Below are 22,301 nucleotides of genomic sequence, written 5' to 3'. Positions count from 1 at the left end.
GAATGCGCATGCGTACGCGCATGCGCACAGCGAGAACGGTTACGCTGGTCTGTGTTGGAGCAGAAATGGCGGCCCTCCGGGTGTGTGTCTGGCGGTCTACCGGCAGAGCTTTACTCCACTCTAAACATCCAGCTGAGTTTTCTCGAGTGAGTCAAGTGATTTAAATACAAAGATAACGACTTCGAGAAACTGTCGCGACGTTCATTTCAGTGAACGCTTAGCCTTAGCGTTGTTAATGAGCTCTGACAGAAGACACAAGGTCACATTAGCCATTTTAAGATGTTTTACTCCTCACGGCATGTTCTGTCATGGCGTTGTTACCAAATATGGGTTTATTTTGCTTCCAGTATTTAAAACGAAACGCGTTTACTCACCTTATATGTTTTATTTTAAATATACTTTATTTTCTTTGTCATTGATGTCTGCGTCTGGCCCCTTCCATAGGAGACGCTGACATTTTGGAAAGTTCATTCATTTCCATATATAATTAATTAATTACGTGAAGTGGATTGTATTGAGGTTTGTTCAGTGTGCTCCAGCTGGCTTAATGAAAGCATGGCAAACACTGTGCTATAAATCTCCACAGTGGAGCAGGTAATAGATGGAATGCAAATCTAACCTTTTAATCTAAACATCAGGTGCTGATGAAGACCCACATGAATTCACCATGTTATAGCACATGCTATTATATAAACCTACATACTTAGTAAGTTGTATGAACATCCAGGATTGCTGTCTGGCCTGCAGTATGTTCTTCTGTCAAGCTGTGACCTTGATTTAACTCAAGTTATCTGGGTTTAAACCTCAGTTTGTTTTAAAGCCGCTGCTGGATATTGGCTCGGCGGTCAAGTGGTGGATGAATATAGACAGTAGGTTAATTATCATTAATAGTAATATCATGCAACATCAGAAATGTTTTAAATCGAAGAAGCAGTGTTTGTCTCACACATTACAGCACGGTGAATTTATTTAAAAAATTTTTTGGCAGGGTTACCCATGATACACTACCCTGCGTACAGAGAAGGTTAAGGGCCTTGCTCAAGTGCTGGGGCTAGAATCCCTGACCTTCTGATCAATAACCTTTAACCATTGAACCACAAAGTGTTGTGTGGAGAATGTGGGCATCAGTCCCGCTGTCTTTCGCATGCTAATCGAGTGCTCTATCATTTGAGCTTGTTTACAGCATGGCCCCGCACCACAGAGTGATGCAGCTCCAGGGTCTCTGGTTTGAACCTGGGGTTACATACAGTACGGTCTGTGTTTTGCATGTTCTCTGGTTTTCTCACATTGTGTTTTTATTTATTTAGAGTGGCTAATCATCCTTTCTTGCAGCTGAATAGCGAAGGACGCAGTTCAGCATGGCCGAGTCAAAGGCATACAAAGGCGCCACAGGCAGCCGCCATACTACTCTGACCAGGGAACGCAGCCCAGGTATTAACACCTATGGGCAATTTAGAGTATACAATTAACCTAACCACATGTCTTTTGACACTGGGGGAAACCGGAGCACCCGGAGGAAACCCACGCAGACAACATGCAAACTCCACACAGAAAAGCTCTTGTCGGCCACTGGGATCGAACCCAGGACCTTCTTTCTGTGAGGCGACAGCGCTAACCGCTACACCACCGTGCCGCAAGTTCAAAATAATCAGATAGGTGTACTGACTGCTGAATTGTATGTTCTCTGATGAAGCGAAGTCACGTTTAGGTCGTATTCTCACCTCATGCCCAATGTTCTCTGGATCCACTGGGAATTTGACTTGTCAGTTACTGGAGATGAATGAATGAATATTAACCCCAATTTTCTCTGATTTCTAGGCAAATATGTCCTTTGCCAATCTGTCTAAGGGGAGGAAAGTAGCGATCTCTACTCTGGGTGTGTTGACAGCGGGAGGAGCCGGACTTGCTCTGATTTTACATCAGTCAGTGAAAGCCTCTGACCTGGAGCTCCATCCACCATCTTATCCATGGAGCCACAATGGCATGCTGTCTGCTTTAGACCATGCCAGGTGCACTTATGCTTTCTCTAATGTGCTCTGGTGCCAGTATGAAAGTAATTGTTTATTGCAATGTATCTATTTGCCGTGCCATATGATTTTTTCTTTTTGCATCTTCACAGTATCCGACGTGGCTACCAGGTTTACAAGCAGGTGTGTGCAGCCTGTCACAGTATGGAGTACCTGGCTTTCCGAAACTTGGTTGGAGTGTCACACACTGAGGAAGAGGCCAAGGCCCTTGCTGAGGAGGTGAATTTTAAGGGTGTTTTTTTTAAATATGGAGAGTGCTCGTTCACAAGAGACAAGTGACCTCAGAGATGTCGTTTGGATACAGAGTTAGCTTTTCAGGAACGTCACTGGGGCTGATCCACAGAGCCTCCATGAGCATACATGTAGAACATGAATCAACACCTGATCAGTCAGATTTGAGAAGTAAACAGCGATGTGGTATAAACAGCTGTTGAACTGATTCGAGTCCTTGAATTTAAACATCTTTACCACTACAACTGTTTATTCTGTTTAAGAGACAATGCTTTGAACAACTCTCTTTCTTCCTTCCCTCTCACAGATTGAGGTAGTAGATGGTCCAGATGAAACAGGAGAGATGTTCACTCGTCCTGGGAAATTGTCTGATTACTTCCCAAAGCCATACTCCAGCCCTGAAGCTGCCCGTAACGCTAACAACGGAGCGCTTCCTCCTGACCTCAGCTACATTGTTAATGCCAGGTAGCACTGGCACTTAATCTGCTTCTTTGCATATACAGTACATAAGCATGTCATTAATAATTCAAGTCAGAATTGTCAAACGTAGCTGGAATAATCTAATAGTGCCCACAATCCTGACTTCATCCTCTTCCCAACACGTCCTCTGCTCAGATTTTCACTGCACTGTATGACTCCACAAGAAGTGAATCACTTTGGACATGTGTAGAAAAAGTTCATTTTTAACACGGTGTAGCATTTCTTTGATAGATAAGGAGTCATGTCACACCAGTGGTAGCAAATTGTATTATCAGTGAAGCATGGTGTCTTGCTTGAGGAAAAGTACTTTTGTCAAACTGTTATTCATTGCAGAATTGAAAAGAAAAATGTTCATGGCCATTTGGACCATAGTGTAGCTTTCGTTTGTTTTGACACTGTGAACTGTCTGGTATAATTAATAATGTGAATGTTTGTGCACTGCAGGCATGGTGGAGAGGACTATGTTTTCTCGTTGTTGACTGGATACTGTGATCCCCCTGCTGGTGTGTCTGTGAGGGAGGAACTCTACTACAACCCCTACTTTCCTGGCCAGGCCATCGGCATGGCCCCGCCCATCTATAATGAGATCTTGGAGTACGATGATGGTGAGTTTTCCACAGACAGGAATGACCAAAGGCTTTCACATGATGCCCAGAGGGAACATCTGGCCAGAGAAATGGTGCCAGTTTGGTCTACTGCCATGCTTAATCTGGGGAGGAAAGACGGTGTGAAAGCATTAAGATAGCTAGCGAGATTTCTCAACTGTGTTTTCGAGAGTAGCTCTGTGACCAAGCTTATTTTTTTCCAAGATTAAAGCTGGAATTGGTAGGATCGAGAAAAGAGTGGGCTTACCTTGAAAATTTGAACAAGTACAACTTCGAGGTCCCATCCACTCACGCTCGGCGATGCTCCGGCCCTGCCTCCAAAGCCCCTCCCCGCAGATGAGACAGCTATTGAACCAGCCCACATTTTCACCAGTTTTGAGCGGAACCACTGAAATCAAGGATGCGTCTTGAACCGAAGGTGTTGCACAATGTACAATGGGAGTAAACAGTAGTAGCAAGATGGTAGAGTGCATTGATTACCTGCAAGCTTTTGTTCTATTATTACAGATGTTTTCATAATTATTTTTTTTTCTGAAGATGTATCGTTTTCTGTTGCGTTCTCCAGCGCTGCGCTCTGCTTCCTCTCCAAACTAATAACACACCCACTGATGTCGTCATGGTGCGTGCTGGAAAAACCAGCAATATTTTTTGTTCCAGCTGGGAACCAACTTTTCAGGTTCCGAACCAGTTTATTTTTGGTCGAAATCCTCTGAAAGGTTCCAAATATGGTGTGCAAACCAGAACGGAACCCATTCTCTGTTGGTGGAAAAGGGGTATTTGTGAGACTGTGACATGCCTCAGATACTCCTCCTGACTCTGATTGGTTGCTTTGATTCAGGCACCTTGGATTCTTGCAAATAGCATTAGGAGCACTCTGGAGCCAGATGAGCCTGATCTTTCACAGATTATCTGTCTCATGTACTACTGTCATGGCATAGTGACAGCGTTAGCAAATACAACAGTTATTTTTATATCGGTTACCTACTGCAGCTTTAACGCAAGATGGAAAATCATCCATTTAATGTCGATACTATAGAGAACAGGCAACTACGTAATGACTCATTGCATTCTGGGTAGAAATTTGTTATATTTTGGGATACACCTGTTCAAATTGTTCAGCTTTGGCCTCACCAGCTCCCCTGCCCCACTTTCACTCGAGACAAAAAGAACATATTTCGTCTCCATTATTGAGAAATCGGAAAGGGTAAGTTCTTCTGTCCTGAAGACTCTGGTCTTGTGGATGAGCCATAACAATAAACAGTTAAAAAGCGTGATCTGTTGTTCACTAATAAATAGAATTGTAATCATTCACATTATAAGATGACTTTTTTTATGTCCAACAGAGAAACTCAGCAACATCTAAGTAAATAAATACAAGATCCATTAGAGGTTTTATTTTGCTTTTTGAAAATATTAGTTATTGAAAGTAACAAATCTGTTACATGATTTTCTTTTAAAAATTAGCTTATATTGAAAATGTTTAATGATCTGTTTTGACCTGCTTGAAGGACATGATGGTGGAGCTGATGAGCTGCAGCACACAGACTTTCAGGATTCTTTTAAGTGCAACTGCATGTGCTGTTTAAAAATAATAGCCTAAATAAATAAAGAATTAAAACAATCTTCAGCTGAGCATTTTGAATACACTGAAAAATTATTTGACTTGGTAGTTTCTAAAAACCTGAGGGTTTTTTTTAAATTTGTGTATTTTAATGTAAAGTGGTATGTGCAATGCAGAAGTGTAATTATTTTCTCAACTCAGATAAATATGTTAAATGAAATTATGTTGAGTTATTTCAGTGTCCAATCAAATTCAAGTTCATCCAATTTATTTTTCAAATCTAGTTCAGTTGTTTTGCTTCCAAGTTGGAAAGCTGAAAAATCTCTCACTCTTTGCGATATGTTTTCCACACCGGTCGTGAGCCCAGCAAGTGCTCACCATTCTGCTGTCATTTTAAGTTGAATAATGTAAACACCACCACAACGTTACCTCCACTACTATTCCTACATGGTCTCTACCGTAGCTTCCGTGTCCAAAGATTCCAGAATGCCTTGCGTTGCTCACTTTGGCTGCCGTCACGATCCCGTTCCTTATTTTTTCAAATAATGAAACCGCTTAAGCAAAGCTATGCGTTTTGTACTCTAACCTCTTACTTGTTTTAATTGGCTCTGTTATTGTTTGAAATCTTTACTGCAGTGCCGTGACACTGCTAATAGCGTAATTGCTTCCTTGATCAAACTAGTGTAGTAGATGTATGGCAGATGAATGCTAGTCTACAAAGAATAGATGTTTGTCATGTGTGACTGTTGAATTGCACAAGAATTGAAAGGGTTTCTGTTCTGTTTCAGGTACGCCAGCAACAATGAGCCAGGTGGCTAAAGACGTGTGCACGTTCTTGCGCTGGGCAGCCGAACCAGAACATGACCAGCGGAAAAAAATGGGCCTTAAGGTAGTACATCATCTCTTGATCCTTTTTCAGTACGCTTTAAAGAAGGGAAGTAACATTGCTTGAAAAGAGATTTACAGAGTTGTTTTTATTAATAAATAATAATAATTAATTGATTACGTCTATTTTTAAAGATCTTATGTATGTAACTTGAGCAGGTCAGCAATTATCTATAAAATTCTATGATGTATTATTTTGCTATAGTAGTCTATTTGATTTTTCATCATGGTGATGACTAAAGGGAATGCAACTTCGTACACCAGAGAAACGGAGCATGGTTATAGACAGTTAAAATAGCGTTATGCTGCCATGCATTTTGAGAAAATGCTAGTTAAAGGCCTGTTTTATGGTAAGCGTTTTCTTCAGTTGCTTGATTGAAAGGTTTGTTTAATCTCTCTTGTGAAGTACCAATAATTTTGAAATTTACTGTTTTTAAAAAGCCTAACAAATCTTTTTTTTTTTTTAATCTGAACTTTGTAGAACTGGATTTCTTTATAACCATATTTCTCCCCCTTTTCCAGCTGCTTATGGGCTCAGCAATACTCCTGCCGTTGGTGTACTATCTGAAAAGGCACCGGTGGTCTGTACTGAAGAGCAGGAAGATTGCCTACAGGCCACCAAAATCAACCTGAAGCAGGATCAACTCGGACAAGAATTTGCATCCGCTCTGTCATCTACTTTGTTTAAAGAGAATGATTTCAGACATTTCAAACAACTCCGAGGGTAAAAGACTATCAACGCTCGATTAATGGCTCAGTGTGAGCTGACAGACCAGGATGGCCCATTATGATCTACACATGTTCCTGTTAATATGTAATGTCTTGGTGTGAATCTAATAAACTGTATTTTACAAAGTGTTCTCGTGTGTGTGTACACTTTTTTTTTTTTCTTTTTAAATCTTACGGCAAAGCTGACCTCTTCCTGTCCTTTTAATACAATTAAGTGTAATGTCTCTTGCTCCTGTGCTTATGTAGTGTATTATGTGTGGAGGGTGTGGAATGAATGCAAATGTTGTCTCTGGATATGGAAACTGAGAGACCGCACCACGTCCTCACGTGATTACACGATAACAATTATTATATTCGCTCAGAATTACACAGAGGTTTACACGGACGTTTTGTGAAACGAATGATGAAAATATACAACTTTGGATGTTTAGAGGAAGAAAAAAAAACCAACCCTAGAGTAAAGCAGGGCTGGCCCAGTTTATAGGAAGCGGATGTGTCAACTTTAGCGGAAGTGGTACAGCCCAGAGACAGTGAAGAACGAGAGGAGGACGGACACTCCAACCGGAGCTTTCATAGAGAAAAAAAAAAAGCAGGACTAAAGCCTATTTAAACCGTGAGTTTGCTTGCTTTTAAATAATAACAGCACTAAATTTGTGTCCGACGCTGTTCGTTGTCGGTATCTGAATTAGAAAAAGCACTAAATCGCGGGTGTTAGCATTGGCTAGCGAAAAGCGCTAAATGACTCGCTAGCTTCCTTTGCTAGCGAAAAGACAAAACGAGGGCTGAATACAAAATGGCTTCCTGCTCAGTGTATAAACGGCTTACTTAGGGGATGAAATAGCGTATTCTGCATAACATCTAGTGTGCTATTTGTTTAATGCTGAACCATTTAGGATTCGGCCAAGGTTTTGGTTCGCTTGCTAGCTTATACAGATAACCAGGGCTCGTCGAAAGCGAGGCCCAGTCGGTCTGTCTGTCTTTCTCCATCATTTGAAAGACCGCAATGGAAAATTTCGCCATTGCAACGCGAAAATATTTTCAGAATTGACACAAGAGGACGTGTGACAGATGCAGAGTAATTTTAATACAAAGTCAAACCGCATTTCCGTCACGAGTGCGGGTCTATTTTTTAAGCTGGTTACTTAATGCTAGCAGCGATTAGCTCGCTAACGTCATTGTAGCCAGCTAACTAGGCTATGTATCTAGTGCATCATTGAGAGCCGGGCCTTTGGGATTAACGTCACGACTCGAGTAAATCGTTTTGTGCTCTCGAAATCCGAGAACGTGGAGAAATCTCCTAACACGACGCATTGATGAGATGGCGTTATGGCTGCTGGAGGAAATCTTTTGTGAAGGATTAGGGCTCGGATTGTTAGCTCCTCATGTCACTCGCTGTTCTGTCCTGTAAAGGTGTGCAGGGCGCTCCATCCTGTTCACGTTAGCGAGCGAAAAGAAGAATGAACAAAATGGATCACAGGAGGCGATGGATTGAAGTGGGTCGTGTCCTAATTAGTTCATCTTAATATTTGCTTTAGGAAATGACTCCACCTAATAGCGGAAATCAGATCGTCCTCGACTCGCTGAATAGTCTGAAGGGAGGAAAATAAATCGCTTACAACATCGTATCGTGTTCTTTCTGATCAGGATTCATGCTTTAAAGGTGTTCTAGTCTTAATAATCTATGAGGAAGTGTACATAAAACCGAGAACCCCAACCCCACACACCCCCACTCCTCCTCTCCTCAGGTTTGGTTGGCTTGCCTTATTTGTGATCAGCAGTAAGAAATTGCCATCATTCATCCTTGTAATGCAGAAGGTCTCTATAAAAGGCCAGACCTCTAAACTAACATTGACCTTGCTTTCACTAACCTACCACTAGATGGACCTCACCAGACATCTAAGCAGTAGAACCGAGTTGAGAACTAATCTGATTCATGACACATGAAATCTTGCCCACTCAGTTTTAACGCCGGTTCTGTGTCTGCCTCGCAGTCTGACAATGGACAAGAGCGACTTGGTGCAGAAAGCCAAGCTGGCTGAACAGGCGGAGCGCTATGATGACATGGCCGCCGCTATGAAGGCAGTGACCGAGGGCGGTATTGAGCTGTCCAACGAAGAGCGCAACCTGCTGTCCGTGGCCTACAAGAACGTGGTCGGTGCACGCCGCTCCTCCTGGCGTGTCATCTCTAGCATCGAGCAGAAGACCGAGTCCAACGAGAAGAAACAACAGATGGCGCGCGAGTACCGCGAGAAGATTGAGAGTGAGCTGCAGGAAATCTGCAACGATGTTCTGGTAACACTGACATGGTTCACTCAACAGCAGTCATTTTGCCATGATTTTAAACGAACAACAGGGAGGGGGAAATATTTTCTGATTTGAATAGCATTGTAAATACTTGTAATTTGGTGCATGCTCTCTTTAGGGTCTCCTGGAAAAGTATCTCATTCCCAATGCCTCTCAGGCTGAGAGCAAGGTCTTCTACCTGAAGATGAAGGGCGATTATTATAGATACCTGTCTGAGGTTGCATCTGGGGACTCCAAGAGCTGTAAGTTGATCAGTTGTCGATAATCCAGAGCAAGTGACGCAACTTCCGTTGGCTTAGGAATTAGGCTGATGTAAAATTCTCGTTCTCTTCATGCAGCTACGGTCAGTCACTCTCAGAGTGCCTACCAGGATGCGTTTGAGATCAGCAAGAAAGACATGCAGCCCACGCACCCCATCCGACTTGGTCTGGCTCTCAACTTCTCCGTCTTCTACTATGAGATCCTGAACTCGCCCGAGAAGGCCTGCAACCTTGCCAAGACGGTTAGATTTCATGCTGCTCGTGTTCCTTTCCTAACAATTCCAAAATCATTGGCTTGTGAAGAAATGAATTTCTTTTTCAGGCTTTCGATGAAGCCATTGCTGAGCTTGACACCTTAAATGAGGATTCCTACAAAGACAGCACCTTGATCATGCAGTTACTAAGGGACAATCTTACTGTAAGTTATTGAGTTTGCTATATTCCCACTTCAGCTCAGTATGTTGTAGAATTTTGTAACATTTTATGTGGTTTGTGTCACGTTTCTGTAGCTGTGGACGTCGGAAAACCAGGGTGACGAGGCAGACGCAGGCGAGGGAGAGAACTAGAGGAGCCACACTGATCTCCAAACACCCGCACACCCCCCTCCCCGTCTTACTTAAAAATACACAAATGGCTTCCTCCAAATTCACCCCCCCACCCCTGCCATCCTGCTTTCCATCCTCCAACCTTCTTCCATCAGCATCCTGCTCCCTGTACCTGCCCTCCCATACGATCATCACGAGACGCACCCGAAGCAAGGCACACACTGACGCCTCTTGCACAGGTTCCGGCGGCAGGGATTTGAGGGAGGGAGGGCTTGCAGGGTGACATGCCATTTTCAACAGGTCCGCTCATTTTGTTTGTGAAATTTAACACGGTTGTATTGCATATCAGATCCATATTTGTTAAGTGCATGAGTGAGTATGACTGAGAAACTGAGTGTGTGGTAGTGTGACTGAGTTATTTGCGTGTGTGTGTTTTGGAGTCGGGGGTTATAAACTCTAAAAGTCCTTCCTAATGATTCCTTTTTTTTTCCCCATTGTTTTCCACCTTAGCTGGTTGTGCATTTTCATCCTTATTTTTTGTTATGGATTTTTTTTTTTAGTGTAATTCATGGTATTTGCAGGTTTTATTGTATGGTTATTAAACTGGCAGTTTATTTTCACCAAACACTGTAATTTCTTGAGTTTTGTATGTTTTTTTTTTTTTCTTTTTTTTTTTGGGGACCTGTGATGCTCTGCCTCTCAGCTTCGATTCCTGATTTCAGTGCTGCAGTTATTCACTGAAAGCCCTGTTCAGACACATGGTCAATGGGCCATTTCATAAAGTAAATGTCTGAAAACTGAATATTAGTAGAAAATGTGTATTTATTTATATATGATATGATGCACTACACAGACCCAGACACATCCATACACACCCGGGCACTATGCAGATAATTTCCCAAACAAATGACTGATCATGATAACCACAAGGCCAAACAGCTGCTTGAGATAAAAATGAGATCACTGCATAAATTAATTATAATTTAAAAAAAAGTGTAAAGGCAGGAGGAGTTAAAAAAACCCAAACATATTTTTAAAGGCCCAAACAGCTATACATTTTGCGTACATGCATGTGGTTAAAATAAAAGAACTGCGGAAATAAAGGCCTGGCCCTGAAACTCGATGCTTTTTCCAACCGCTTGAATATCTTGTTCCGCAATCTCTAACGTTTACACCCTGTATAAGGCTGAATCCTGAATCGTTTCCTCGAAGAATGCACTTTATAGGAGATGAAGTCATGGCTTCTGCAGTCTACGTAGTGCACTGCGCTGTCCAATAAGAACGGGTTGGGATACAGCCTTTTTTTTTCGTCTCGTTGCTGAGTGTTGATAGCTATAGTCTGCCCTCTAGTGGACAATTATGATACCGTTAAGATTTATCGAGTGTTTTTCTTTCTTTTATATATATATATATAAAATTATTTTATCTTTATCCGTTAATAAAAAGTGACTAGTACCCTGCCCTTTCACACTTCTTCATGGAACTATTTAACGTCGAGGACCAATATTCTAAATTGCAACTTAGTTCAACGGAGGTTTTAATTAGCTGTGACGTAGGCGCGCATTCACATGACAGGTGTTTCAAGACAATAATCAAAAGAAAACATTTACCACTAAAGAGGAGGACTTTCAGTACCATCTGTCTTTCTCTCACGGGAAAAGGTGATTATTTTAATTTAAACTAAACAAACAAACATGACATTTACCTGTACTAGCTAAATATTATCTGAAAGTGGTTTATACAGGCGTTTCCGTTACAGTGTGGCTAATAACATTAGCTTAACAAAACTCAGCAAAGTTTTTATTTTTCCCTCCTTAGTATTTCAAGTAGGTATTTTGCCAGAAAGTATCACTAAAAACGATTTTTTAAAATAAAAAAATACTGTATAACATGCTTTTTCATCACTTTTGCTTTAATTTAATGACTTGAGGTCGTGTTGTCGATCAAATAGCTAGTTACCGGAAGTTAGCTTTCAGCGTCGCGTGCGATTAGTCGCTGATGCTAGCAGGCTACAAAAAATAATAATAAATAAAAACTTTAAAAAATTACACAAATATTAACGACTGTGTTTTGATAAAGCGGTAAGTCCTAATTGATATGTAATAGGCGGGTACATTGTTGAAGGCTTTTAAATTAATTGTGGTAAATAAAACATATCGTAAGAGTTCCGGATTAGGGTTAGCCGGTTTCTGCGCATGCGCACTACATTTTCGCTCTCCCATTAGTTCTGGCTTCATTTGTTTTGTGATAAGATTATGAGCCTGTTAAAATATTTTCTTTACAAGACTGGTTAGCACTTTTTATTTAAATATTCAACCTATTTGTTTTATACTATTTTAAATATCAGAGGAATTTTCTCTTAAGGGCATATGAATAAAGTATACAGTGTTTGTTTTTGAGTACTTAAAACACCTGTGTTAACTGATCTGATCTATTTTGTTTGTTTGGTACAGTATTGAACAGTTAATTAAACTTTGTCCTGTTGAGGGTTGTGGTTTGTTTGGCATTTCACGTGTGTGTGTATAAACTATGCCAGAGCTTGCAGGATGAACAGCAGTGGGCCGGTGTACCCTTTGGCCTCGCTCTATGTGGGTGACCTGCATCCTGATGTCACGGAGGCCATGCTATATCAAAAGTTCTCCCCTGCAGGACCCATCATGTCCATCCGTGTGTGCAGGGACATCATCACCCGCAGGTCACTCGGTTACGCTTACATCAATTTCCAGCAGCCTGCTGATGGTGAGTGCTGTAAAGTGTTTAGTTTATCTGAATATCAATATTGTAGGGGTGTTACAGTAGTTCACGGTATGATAAGCGAGTCTAAATGTCATGGTATGTTTAGACCATTAAAAAAAATGCATACAAAAGCCAGTGATGGAAAGGAAAACTGTTATGAAGTCTTTATACAAAAGTTTCTTTGCACTCCTTTGTGAATACAACAGAGAAGTAAATTGCGACAAAGATCAAGCACCTAATTGACCTCAGAAATAAGCAGTGTTTATTATATTGTATATGGGCAATTCCATGTAAATGTCAACCTCACCATGCAAAAATAAAGCAGCATGTAATACATCAAAACCACTCCCAGAGATCTCACCTAGGCCTGTATTTTACAGATGTGAATAAGTTGAACCAATTTGTAACCAACCTAATATGTCACTGTCAGTCTGTCTTTCTTATAATGTAAACCCCAAGCTAAAATCAACGTTGATCATGTACAATTCTATATTATTGCCACAAGCCACAGAAATGTATGCTAAAATCCACAAAACAGCAAAACAATAGCCATCCTAAATATTATTTAAGAACTTTGATAGTTTTAGCTGATATTTAGAGAGTTTTTCAAAGGGTTATGGTGGTTAAATTGCTGATTTTCTAAACATACACCATGTCTATTTCAGACGCGTCACATCCATAACGGAATTTCGTCGCATCCATAACGCTGACTTTTCCTTCCGAAACTCTGCATGAAATACAAAATATTTTAAACAAAGATTTTTTAATATTCACCTTGGACCCCTCTATCAAATGGATATCTCCATTTCGACATTAGGTTTACAATTTCACAGAGTTTGATAAAAATGTACAGTCACCCAAGAAAAGTGATACTTTTTCTGTCACATCCATAACACATCTTTTATTGGCATTTTCTGGCATGCCCCAGATGTACTATGGGAATTGTTCTTGTTCTATCACTTCTCCAGTATGGTACAGCCTTAAAATATGCAACACCTGTTTAAATACTGGGAGACGATAAAACATGCACTGGGTCATTTGTTGCCATTTTGAGTTCAAGTGTCACGTCCATAACGCTGGAATTGCTCATATACATTAAATGTTAATTAATTCAACTTCTATAGTGCCTTTCTCACACCCAAGGTCACATTACAATTTAAAAAAAAAAACTCACCAAAAGAGGGTCAGGATGTAATTCCAATGGCATAGCTACCCACAGTCCCACCAAAAGGCACACTAAAGTATGCCCCATGCTGCCTGCATAGCTGCCGCGATGTCACTGGGCAGCCTTGATGTTAAAAGAGCAATGAGCTCACTGCAGTCCATAGCGAGGAGCACAGACATCACCCATGGTGGACCAAGGCCTGAAGGAAACCGACACCCCGGGGTGGATCCAGGAAAATGGGAGGGGGGGTCCGGGGTCCACCAGAGGCCCCTGGAAACTGTAGTTTTTGAATGCCTGGAGATGCATTTTGAGCTGTCAGAGACGTGATGTAAGTGTCTCAATTGCCATATCAAAAACTAGGAACTTTTCAAAACCATTTTATTAGTCACTTTCAGTGATCTTGTCAGAGTTGCAGGTATATGCGTAGGACATAATTACAACTGATGTGTGGTAATAGTTATGACAGTTGCGTCATCATATAATGCATTACCACATGACACACTACAGCGTAGTACACTGATCATAAAACATTTTATACCAATAAATTACTATTTTAGCAACTGCAACCTGATCTCCTGCTCAGGACATTCAGTGTACATCTAAGACAGTGAATATACCCAGGTAAACTGAGGGAATGCAAGTGGCCACTTAAGACAGGGCTTAATACCGAGAGAACTATAAACAAAGACAGCAAGAGTTGTATGTCGATAATACAAAGTCAATAAGTGCAATCTGAGCTCCTGAGTCTAATAGACTGAGAGAATTATACAATAATTGTGAGTTGTGTGTGAACAAGTAATTTAAGAAGTCTTAGTTCCCAAGACTCAGGAGATTTCAAGCAGGTTTTTTTCAGAGCCGTTGCAAAAATCAACATCTCTCATAGACCTATCCAGCTGCTGTCGTAAAAATCAAAGTGAAGCTCACCCCCAAAATGGCGCATGTACCATGTACATACACCGGGTATAGTAAGTACAGGGATACCCTATTAATGAATACGAGCAGTAGCTGGACAGCCTGTGTGTGTGTGTGTGTGTGTGTGTGTACACGCAGTAAGGCTGCTGCAGCATTTAATCATTTTGTGAACGTGTGTTGATACCATAAACATGTAGTCTACAGTGCAGTGTGGGAATACAGTATGTTATTTTGTAGATGCACAAAGTTCCTGGACCCTGTTAAAATCCAACGACTCTCCCAGCTCGTGTTTCACTGCATTCGTGTCTGAGCAAAAAAACCTCAGCTATAGGACCTAGTATTAAATATAAATTTATACCATGAACTTTTCAGCTCAATCCCACCTAATGATTTATTAAAAAAAAATTAAAAACCTTATTAATTAAATAAACGGCAGGCATATCTGCGTTTTCGAAAAATCAATGCTGAGAACCATCCAATCAACACTTTGACTAATGGTGAAATAATAAGCCAGTATCTCACTGGGCTGCGACAGCTTGTGACAAATTGCAAACGTCATTCGCGAGAGAGTTTCAAAAGTGTCTTGAAACATTCGCGGGGCTTCTCAATTTCCTCTCATGAGTCACAAAGTGTCGCTTCTCCGTCGCTGAAATTTTGAACATGTTCAAAAAATTCGTGCGACAAAATTTCTCTTGAAATAGCCGCAAACGCGTCGCTGGTGTCGCAAAGCCGTCTCGAACCCTTCTCAAGTCAGTTTCCGTGAGGCTTCCTCTACTTCCCTGCCTGCCGAGGGAAAGCCAGGCTGCAACAGCCTGCAACTAGTTGGAGAGACAACAATTGCGGTAAAATATGCGAATATCAATTCAGTGTGAGTCCAAGTGAAAATTGTTGCTAATTCTCATATTTTATCGCAATTGTGTCTCTAACTAGTCACGGGCTGTCGCAGCCCAGTGAGATACGACCCATACTGTAACAACCCTTCTATATAGATTAATTGTTTAATTGTGGCATCTTAATACCCCAAAACATGCATCTATCCACCTTTGATTCACAGTTAGATTACTGAACATTTCGGGTTTGCTCAGTGAAATCTCAAGTCTTTGATGTCCCATATCTAAAAATGACTCCTCGAGATTAAAATCTTTTATAATATTAAGGTCACAAACTGAGAGTAATTGTACTTTTCTGTTGCAGCGGAATGTGCACTGGACACAATGAACTACGAAGTGATAAAGGGTCGTCCAATCAGGATCATGTGGTCGCAGCGAGACCCTTGTCTGAGGAAGTCTGGAGTGGGGAACATCTTCATTAAGAACATGGACGAGTCAATTGACAACAAGGCGCTTTACGACACCTTCTCTGCCTTTGGCAACATCTTGTCATGTAAGGTCAGCATCACGCAAGCTTCTGTTTTCCTTCCTGTTAGTTCACCTAAGATTTAGGCTTAAGCGCTAACATGGGTAATTTTTAAAAACATGTCCATTTCTTGCTTTTTCTCACCAAGCCAGTGGTTTCGACTAGAGGATAAAATGTCTTTCTGAATTAAGGAAAGTAAAATTTATTTACCGTATATAGCGCTTTTCCCAGACAAAACAGTCACAAAGTGCTTCACAATAACAGAATAATTAAAAGGCTAAAACACAGTAACATAATAACACAATGAGACGTAGTCACAGGTAATGTAGCAATAGGTATACAAAGTTAACCAAAAGCTAGATTAAAGAAATGTCTTTTATTCTCTGAATTCACTCCCCAGAGAGGATACTGAGCCATTGGTGCATGCCAGACATCGTATGGCATCATTGCACAAGCTCACTAATGGGCAAATCCCCACAGTCATGCTCAAATCTATTGGAAAGCCTTCCCAGAAGAGTGGAGGCAGTTCTGGTAGCAAAGGGTGGACAAACTCCATATTAATGCTCATGGTTTGTGAGTGGGGTGTTCAACAAGCACATAATGGGCGTGATGATCAGGTGTCCATATAGTGTGTAATTGTCACATGATGGTCACAATTTCAACATAGTGGATCGTACTGCAATACTGTTTCTGTATTGGGAAGTTTACTTTAATGTTTGACTTTTTTTTAAATATTATTCTATAAAAAGCAATACATGGGGGAGAGAGGAACTTCTGGAGTGGTTGATAGCTGTACAGCAGCCATACGTAAAGCATTGTGTTAAGTGAAAATGACAAACTGACTGAATGTTAATATGGTGGAAAATGGCTTTTCAGATTTACCCATGTTGGTGTGAAGCAGGTCTTTGGCCTGAATCTCTGTAAAGCTGCTTTGTAATAAATAATAAGGATGGGGGGGGGGATTCTTGGGTGTATCTTGATTGTCTGTCTTTTTGAATTATTTTACATCAATGCACAGATCCATAATTTTTAATGTAAAGTCAGTTGAAATACAACATGAAGGAATTTTTTTTTTTTTTATAAAGTAAACTGTCTGGTCAAAAAAAAAAAAAATTTCACGCACCCTAATATTTTGTTGGACTGTCTCTAGCTTTGATTACAGTGCACGTTCACTATAGCATTGTTTCGACAATCTTGCGTCACAAATATTTATTTCTGTCCAGATTTGCGTTAATTTTTCAGAGGCTTTGTCTTGACAGGAAAGTCCAACCACTCTGTAAAGTCTTGTCTTGTCCAACACATCCCAAAGACTTTCAAATGGGTTAAGGTCAGGACTCTCTGTGGTGGCTAATTCATGTGTGAAAATGATTCCTAAACCACTTTCACAATTTGAGCTGCCATTGCCGTCCTGGAATATCCCAATCCATTCATGGGATAACCTGGTCATTCAGGTAGTCTGTTGACTTGGACTTCGAACTGAAGCAACCCCAGATCATAACGCTGCCTCCAGAGGTGTTTTACCGTACAGTGACCACTATACATGATGGATGCATTGCTTCATGTGCTTCCCTTCTTACCCTGACACACCCATGACTCTGGAATAGAGTAAATCTGGACTCATCAGACAACATGACCTTTGTCCATTGCTACAGGGTCTAGTCTTTATGGTTCATAGCCAAACAAAGCCTTTTCTCCTGATTAATCTCACGAGCAAGCGGTTTTCTTATGTTGACAGCTGTTTAGTCCCAATCCTGTGAGTTCTCGTCATATATTGTGTGTGCATGTGGAAATGGTCTTACTTTCACTGTTAAATATAGCCGTGAGTGCTCCTCTTTTAAAGCAATTCGACCTCGCTAAGTGTTTAAATGATCTCTGATCATGGTCAGTCAAGATTCCCCCCGGACCACATTTCTTTGAGTAGTGCGTTGGACAGTTCTTCACCCAGTTGCAGTCATTTCAGCAATCTTCTTTGCTTCATGCTGGCCAATAATTTGATCCTTCTGAAACCCAGTAATATCTTTTCCACGACCACGGGATACATCTTCCAACATGGTTGTTAAAGAAATGAGAAGCTACTCACTGCATCATTCAGGGTTAAAAGAATTGGTGCCAGCTAATCGGTTGTTTATTTGAATCCAAATGGTATCTTTTTTTTTTTTTGGCCAAGTAGTGTGTTTTTGACCTGTTCTATAGTTAAACCAACTGGGTGATGAAAAATGAAGGCACAGGCAATCAAGTGCACTATGTGTATGTTAAAAGATGGTCAAATTCATACTTGCGCCCTTTAATCAATCATGCTAAATCTTTGGTGGTGTAAAGATTCCTACCCATATTAAATAGATGCTATTAGTGGTTTAAATGTGATCATGTGCATTAGAGTTCAAAGCATTGTAATATTATGATTTAAGCATGTGTTTTTGAATATTTGTGGTGATGTGTTCCTGGATAGGTGGTATGTGACGAAAATGGCTCAAAAGGTTATGGATTTGTGCACTTCGAGACCCAGGAGGCAGCGAAGCGAGCCATTGAAACCATGAACGGCATGCTCTTGAATGATCGCAAAGTGTAAGTGCTGAGTCTCTACGTATTCTAGTCTATTTGTACACCGGGTCACTTTGTAAACTGGGGTTTGTACAGATGTGCAAAAGATGCTTGGTTTTCAAAACAAGCAATAATTTTTAGCCCGAATAAATTGCTAGGAAAATGTTTTCCATTATAAATAAGGACTAAGTAAGGGAGGCATCTGGTTGTAAATCATATCTGGAGGTACAAGTGTACAATGAATACTTCTGTATGATGCACCATTATCTCCCTCAGCTAGTTGATGACAGCAAGGGCAGTTTTTAAATATTCCACAAGAATAAAAAGAATATCTTGACTGTAATAGGTGATGGCTTACGTAATGTTTACGTCTTCAGTCAGGACCCATCATAAATTGCTTGCCTATGGCATGTTCTTTAAACCAGAACAATGTGGCTTACTTACACTGAGCTTTAATGTCGCTCTGCAGAGTATGTTTAAAAATGCATAAGTTGTATGAACCCTGTTTAACCTGTATTTAAGTATAAAGTCCGATTGTGTTCATGAGTTGGTCGATTTTATTTAGTACGAATTGTAACAAGAACCATATCGTAACTACCAAAAGTAGAAATGGCAGTGAACTATCTCCTGATAAGAATGTCTTGACCTTTCTTTGCTCAGAAAAGAGGCAGATAAAGAGGTGGAAAGCAGTCTAGGCCCAGTCTGTCCTTTGGGGAGAATAAGTCGGTGTGCTTGAGCTGAAATGGCAGTGTGTCAGTGATGGTTAGGATGAGTTTCAGATGTTCAGCGGGCCTGTGAAACGAAATCGGGAGCAGTTTACGTTGTTCCTGCCTTTAGTGCTTCTGCATAGCATACTTTCAGTTTATTGTGGTGATGAACTATAAATGTGATCCATCTAATCTACTTTTGAGTTTGTCTTTTTTTTTTTTTCCTTTTCCCTTCTCTTTCTGCTTATTTCTGGATTCCGTATGAAGTTTTGTTGGACATTTTAAATCCCGTAAGGAGCGGGAGGCAGAGTTTGGCGCGAAGGCCATGGAGTTTACCAATGTTTACATCAAGAACTTTGGAGATGATTTTGACAGTGAGAAACTGCGCCGTATCTTCTCTGAATTTGGTAAGAAAATCTTCACTTTCAATGTGCTTTTGGTAGATATGTTCAAGAATTCCTTTAACAATTGCATTCAAATTTTAATCCGTTAAAAGATTTAGCAGTCATGTGCATGTAAATATCTGGTGACCTGAGAACGAGGCCATCCTTAAAAAAAAATCAGTTTCCTGTCCACCGGGTGAGTAAAAAAATTTTCAGTCGGGAGGGAGGGATTTTTTTTCATATATATGGATGGATAAGAAATTGCAATGCTGTTTGCTTTTTCTTTCAGTACTTTATTACAAAAGCAGACACATTTAATAAAATATGACGGTTTAATCAACTGAAACTTGTACAAAAACTTTAAGTTAGCATTTTAAATGCTGACTGCAACATTTGCAAAACTTTTACGAAGGTACTTAAAATGTCCGACACACGGACTTTTTGTAGTTCTAAATCAACCGTTAGGCCTAGTTCGGATGAAATTACACTATTAAAATGATCACTGAATGATTTGTTTTTCTGAATCTTTACTATTTTGTTGTTCGCTAGAATACTATTTTGCGATTTCGCACTTAAGCAAATGTTTGAAAACTCCGGATCTCCTTCCTTCATGGTGGCTGCCATTTTTTTGTGCCGCACGGCGCATGCGCAGAGCTGATTCAATTCTATATTCTGCGCGGAATGCAGGGCTTTCCACAAGCACTGGCTGCCGGCCATACAGCCGACTACACAATTAAGTCCAGCCGGCTACTTTAATGACTCTTATTTTTGTAGCCCACAGGCTCTAAATATTAATTTTCGATTTTAATAAAATTAAATGTTTATCTAACGGACTGACAATAATGTCAAACTGAACCGCACTCATTTAAGTTGTGATTCGTGCTGTTTGTACCGATAATGACCACAAATTCCCCGCCGACTTCGTTGATCAAGGGAGAGTAACTCATCCGCGGCCCCGACATGCGGTGTGTGCGCGCGCACTCGGCGGAGGCAGTAGTGTGTCGGGGCTGTCGGAGGGAACAGAAGCAGAGATAACACTTATTTTTGTCTCCGGTAAACCAGTCTTCTCTCGTTCAATTACGTGCTGGCATCAAAAGACACCGTTGGTTGTAAATGAAACCAAACTGAGTGGTTGGAGTGTATTTTCATACACAAATGGAGAAATGTTCGCTGAGTGTTTAATTGTGTAGCCCCACTGCAGACCGTTGTTGTTAATTCATAGCATGCTCGGCTGGCTACTTATTTGTCGTGGCTGGCTAGTATGAGCCTTAGTGGAAAGCCCTGGGAATGTGTAAATGTCAAGTTCGATTTTAGATTTACGAACCCAAAAAAAACGTTGAAAAACCGGCGTTAAAAAAAAAAATTCAACCGCGCAAACAGCACTCACCCGGCTGGTGGACCGGAAACAGAACATTTTTTAATAATGGCCCAAGCAGGTTGTGTGCGCGCAGGCTATTTGCGATGCGTGCCCGAAACTTTAGGGATGGTTAGGTTCACTGACTCACATTGACGCACTGATTCAAAAACGTCACGATGCGCTCGCTCTGGGTGTTTGTGTGTAGGGTGCTTGGGGTGGGGTTTTTTTATGCCTCCGCCACCGTAAGGTGCAGCAGGCATTATGTTTTCGGGTTGTCCGTGCGTGCGTCCGTCCCGAAACCTTGTGAACGCGATATCTCAAAGACTAATGAAAGGAATTTCACCAAACTTTCACCATTTGTGTGCTTTGGGACAAACATGAACTGATTAGACCTTTTGATCTCAAAATCTAAGGTCAAGGTCGCTGTGAGGTCAAATGTCTGTCCGAAAACCTTGTGAACACACTATCTCCAAGGTGAATGAAAGGAATTTCACCAGACTTTCACCATTTGTGCATTTGGGGACAAAGATAAACTGATTAGATTTTGAGATCAAAAGGCCTAAGAGCAAGGTCACTGTGAGGTCAAATGTCTGTCCGAAAACCTTGTGAACACAATGTCTCCAAGGCTGATACAAGTAATTTCACCAGGTCACGATTACTGTGAGGTCAAAGTCATCCCCAAATCACAACTTAATAAGGCGTGTAGTCTACCGGGCGGAGGCATCCCCATCGACGCCGTTGGCGTCGAGTTCTATCTAGTTATGCCTCCGCCACCGTAAGGTGCAGGAGGCATTATGTTTTCGGGTTGCCCGTGCGTGCGTCCGTCCCAAAACCTTGTGAACACAATATCTCCAAGGCTACAAGTAATTTCACCAGGTCACGATTACTGTGAGGTCAAATGTCCATCCCCAAATCACAACTTTAATAAGGCGTGTAGTCTACCGGGCGGAGGCATCCCCATCGATGCCGTTGGCATTGAGATCGATCTATCTATCTTTTTTTTTTTTTTTTTAAACTGATTGTACCGCCGATACAATTTGTGATCACGATGCACTGGTTCATCTTTTTGCATTGGTAAAATGTGAATTATTAGATGTCCTATGCCTTTATTGTTTAGAAATGTGACCACTATTTTTTTGACCAATAACTTTTTATATTTATATCGATTCCTCTTGTTTCTTCCGCGCGCTCTCATCTCCACTGCTGTCACTGGTCAGTTCTCATACAAGTTTGAGACACAGCTCACTGGGCTTGCAGGCCCCAAGTCCCTGTTTAGTTTACCGGTTAATATTTGAAAGCAGTTATAACAAACCTCTTTATGAAAGGTTGCTTTTATTTTTTAAATTGCTTGTATAGAAACGGCACCACTGCTTTCTGCTCACTTCTGACTTGGTCTACGTGCTGAAAGCGTAAAGCACATTTCTGCTGCATGATGCACTATGCTTCATTCCCTGTATTCGAAATCACTCCCAACTCACTATGTAGGCCGGGCACTATATAGTGAGGATGCCCTTTTG

At 41.0% G+C, this 22,301-nt stretch overlaps 3 protein-coding genes across 4 annotated transcripts in view; all 3 read left to right on the top strand.

The window, feature by feature from the left end:
• Positions 1 to 17: 17 nt before the first annotated feature.
• LOC132892923 (cytochrome c1, heme protein, mitochondrial) lies at positions 18 to 6,647 on the top strand. Of its 2 annotated transcripts, none has more exons than XM_060931463.1 (7): positions 18 to 146; positions 1,819 to 2,009; positions 2,120 to 2,246; positions 2,566 to 2,723; positions 3,183 to 3,343; positions 5,693 to 5,793; positions 6,312 to 6,647. In XM_060931463.1, exons 1-7 carry the CDS (start codon positions 21 to 23, stop codon positions 6,420 to 6,422), a joined length of 975 nt encoding a protein of 324 aa, XP_060787446.1. In that variant the 5' UTR covers positions 18 to 20; the 3' UTR covers positions 6,423 to 6,647. The 2 variants fall into 2 exon arrangements, with proteins under 2 accessions (XP_060787446.1, XP_060787447.1); XM_060931464.1 differs by lacking the exon at positions 18 to 146 and adding an exon at positions 410 to 1,431.
• Positions 6,648 to 7,021: 374 nt separating this feature from the next.
• On the top strand, positions 7,022 to 10,429 carry LOC132892922 (14-3-3 protein beta/alpha-A-like). The gene is made up of 6 exons (XM_060931461.1): positions 7,022 to 7,131; positions 8,510 to 8,810; positions 8,941 to 9,064; positions 9,161 to 9,324; positions 9,405 to 9,500; positions 9,592 to 10,429. The coding sequence occupies exons 2-6, from the start codon at positions 8,517 to 8,519 to the stop codon at positions 9,646 to 9,648; spliced, it is 735 nt and encodes a 244-aa protein (XP_060787444.1). The 5' UTR covers positions 7,022 to 7,131; positions 8,510 to 8,516; the 3' UTR covers positions 9,649 to 10,429.
• Positions 10,430 to 11,539: 1,110 nt separating this feature from the next.
• The window catches only part of pabpc1l (poly(A) binding protein, cytoplasmic 1-like), a 28,381-nt gene continuing 17,619 nt past the window's right edge, over positions 11,540 to 22,301 (top strand). The window contains exons 1-4 of the mRNA XM_060930739.1: positions 11,540 to 12,366; positions 15,635 to 15,828; positions 18,246 to 18,361; positions 19,312 to 19,451. Of these exons, the coding sequence (XP_060786722.1) occupies positions 12,174 to 12,366; positions 15,635 to 15,828; positions 18,246 to 18,361; positions 19,312 to 19,451 (643 nt within the window). The 5' untranslated portion in view covers positions 11,540 to 12,173. The remainder of the gene's footprint in view (positions 12,367 to 15,634; positions 15,829 to 18,245; positions 18,362 to 19,311; positions 19,452 to 22,301) is intronic.

This window comes from Neoarius graeffei, chromosome 10 (genome assembly GCF_027579695.1).
Source record: "Neoarius graeffei isolate fNeoGra1 chromosome 10, fNeoGra1.pri, whole genome shotgun sequence".
In the NCBI taxonomy this organism is placed as follows: domain Eukaryota; kingdom Metazoa; phylum Chordata; class Actinopteri; order Siluriformes; family Ariidae; genus Neoarius; species Neoarius graeffei.
The sequence above is the reverse complement of the archived record's forward strand: the minus strand, read 5'-3'. Positions and strand labels throughout refer to the sequence as shown.

Coding starts and splice junctions, on each gene's coding strand:
- LOC132892923 (XM_060931463.1), top strand. CDS start 21: ATGCGCACAGCGAGAACGGTTACGCTGGTCTGTGTTGGAGCAGAAATG. Junction 3,344..5,692: donor GATCTTGGAGTACGATGATG/GTGAGTTTTCCA, acceptor GTTCTGTTTCAG/GTACGCCAGCAACAATGAGC. Junction 5,794..6,311: donor GGAAAAAAATGGGCCTTAAG/GTAGTACATCAT, acceptor CCCCTTTTCCAG/CTGCTTATGGGCTCAGCAAT.
- LOC132892922 (XM_060931461.1), top strand. CDS start 8,517: ATGGACAAGAGCGACTTGGTGCAGAAAGCCAAGCTGGCTGAACAGGCG. Junction 8,811..8,940: donor AAATCTGCAACGATGTTCTG/GTAACACTGACA, acceptor TGCTCTCTTTAG/GGTCTCCTGGAAAAGTATCT. Junction 9,501..9,591: donor TACTAAGGGACAATCTTACT/GTAAGTTATTGA, acceptor ACGTTTCTGTAG/CTGTGGACGTCGGAAAACCA.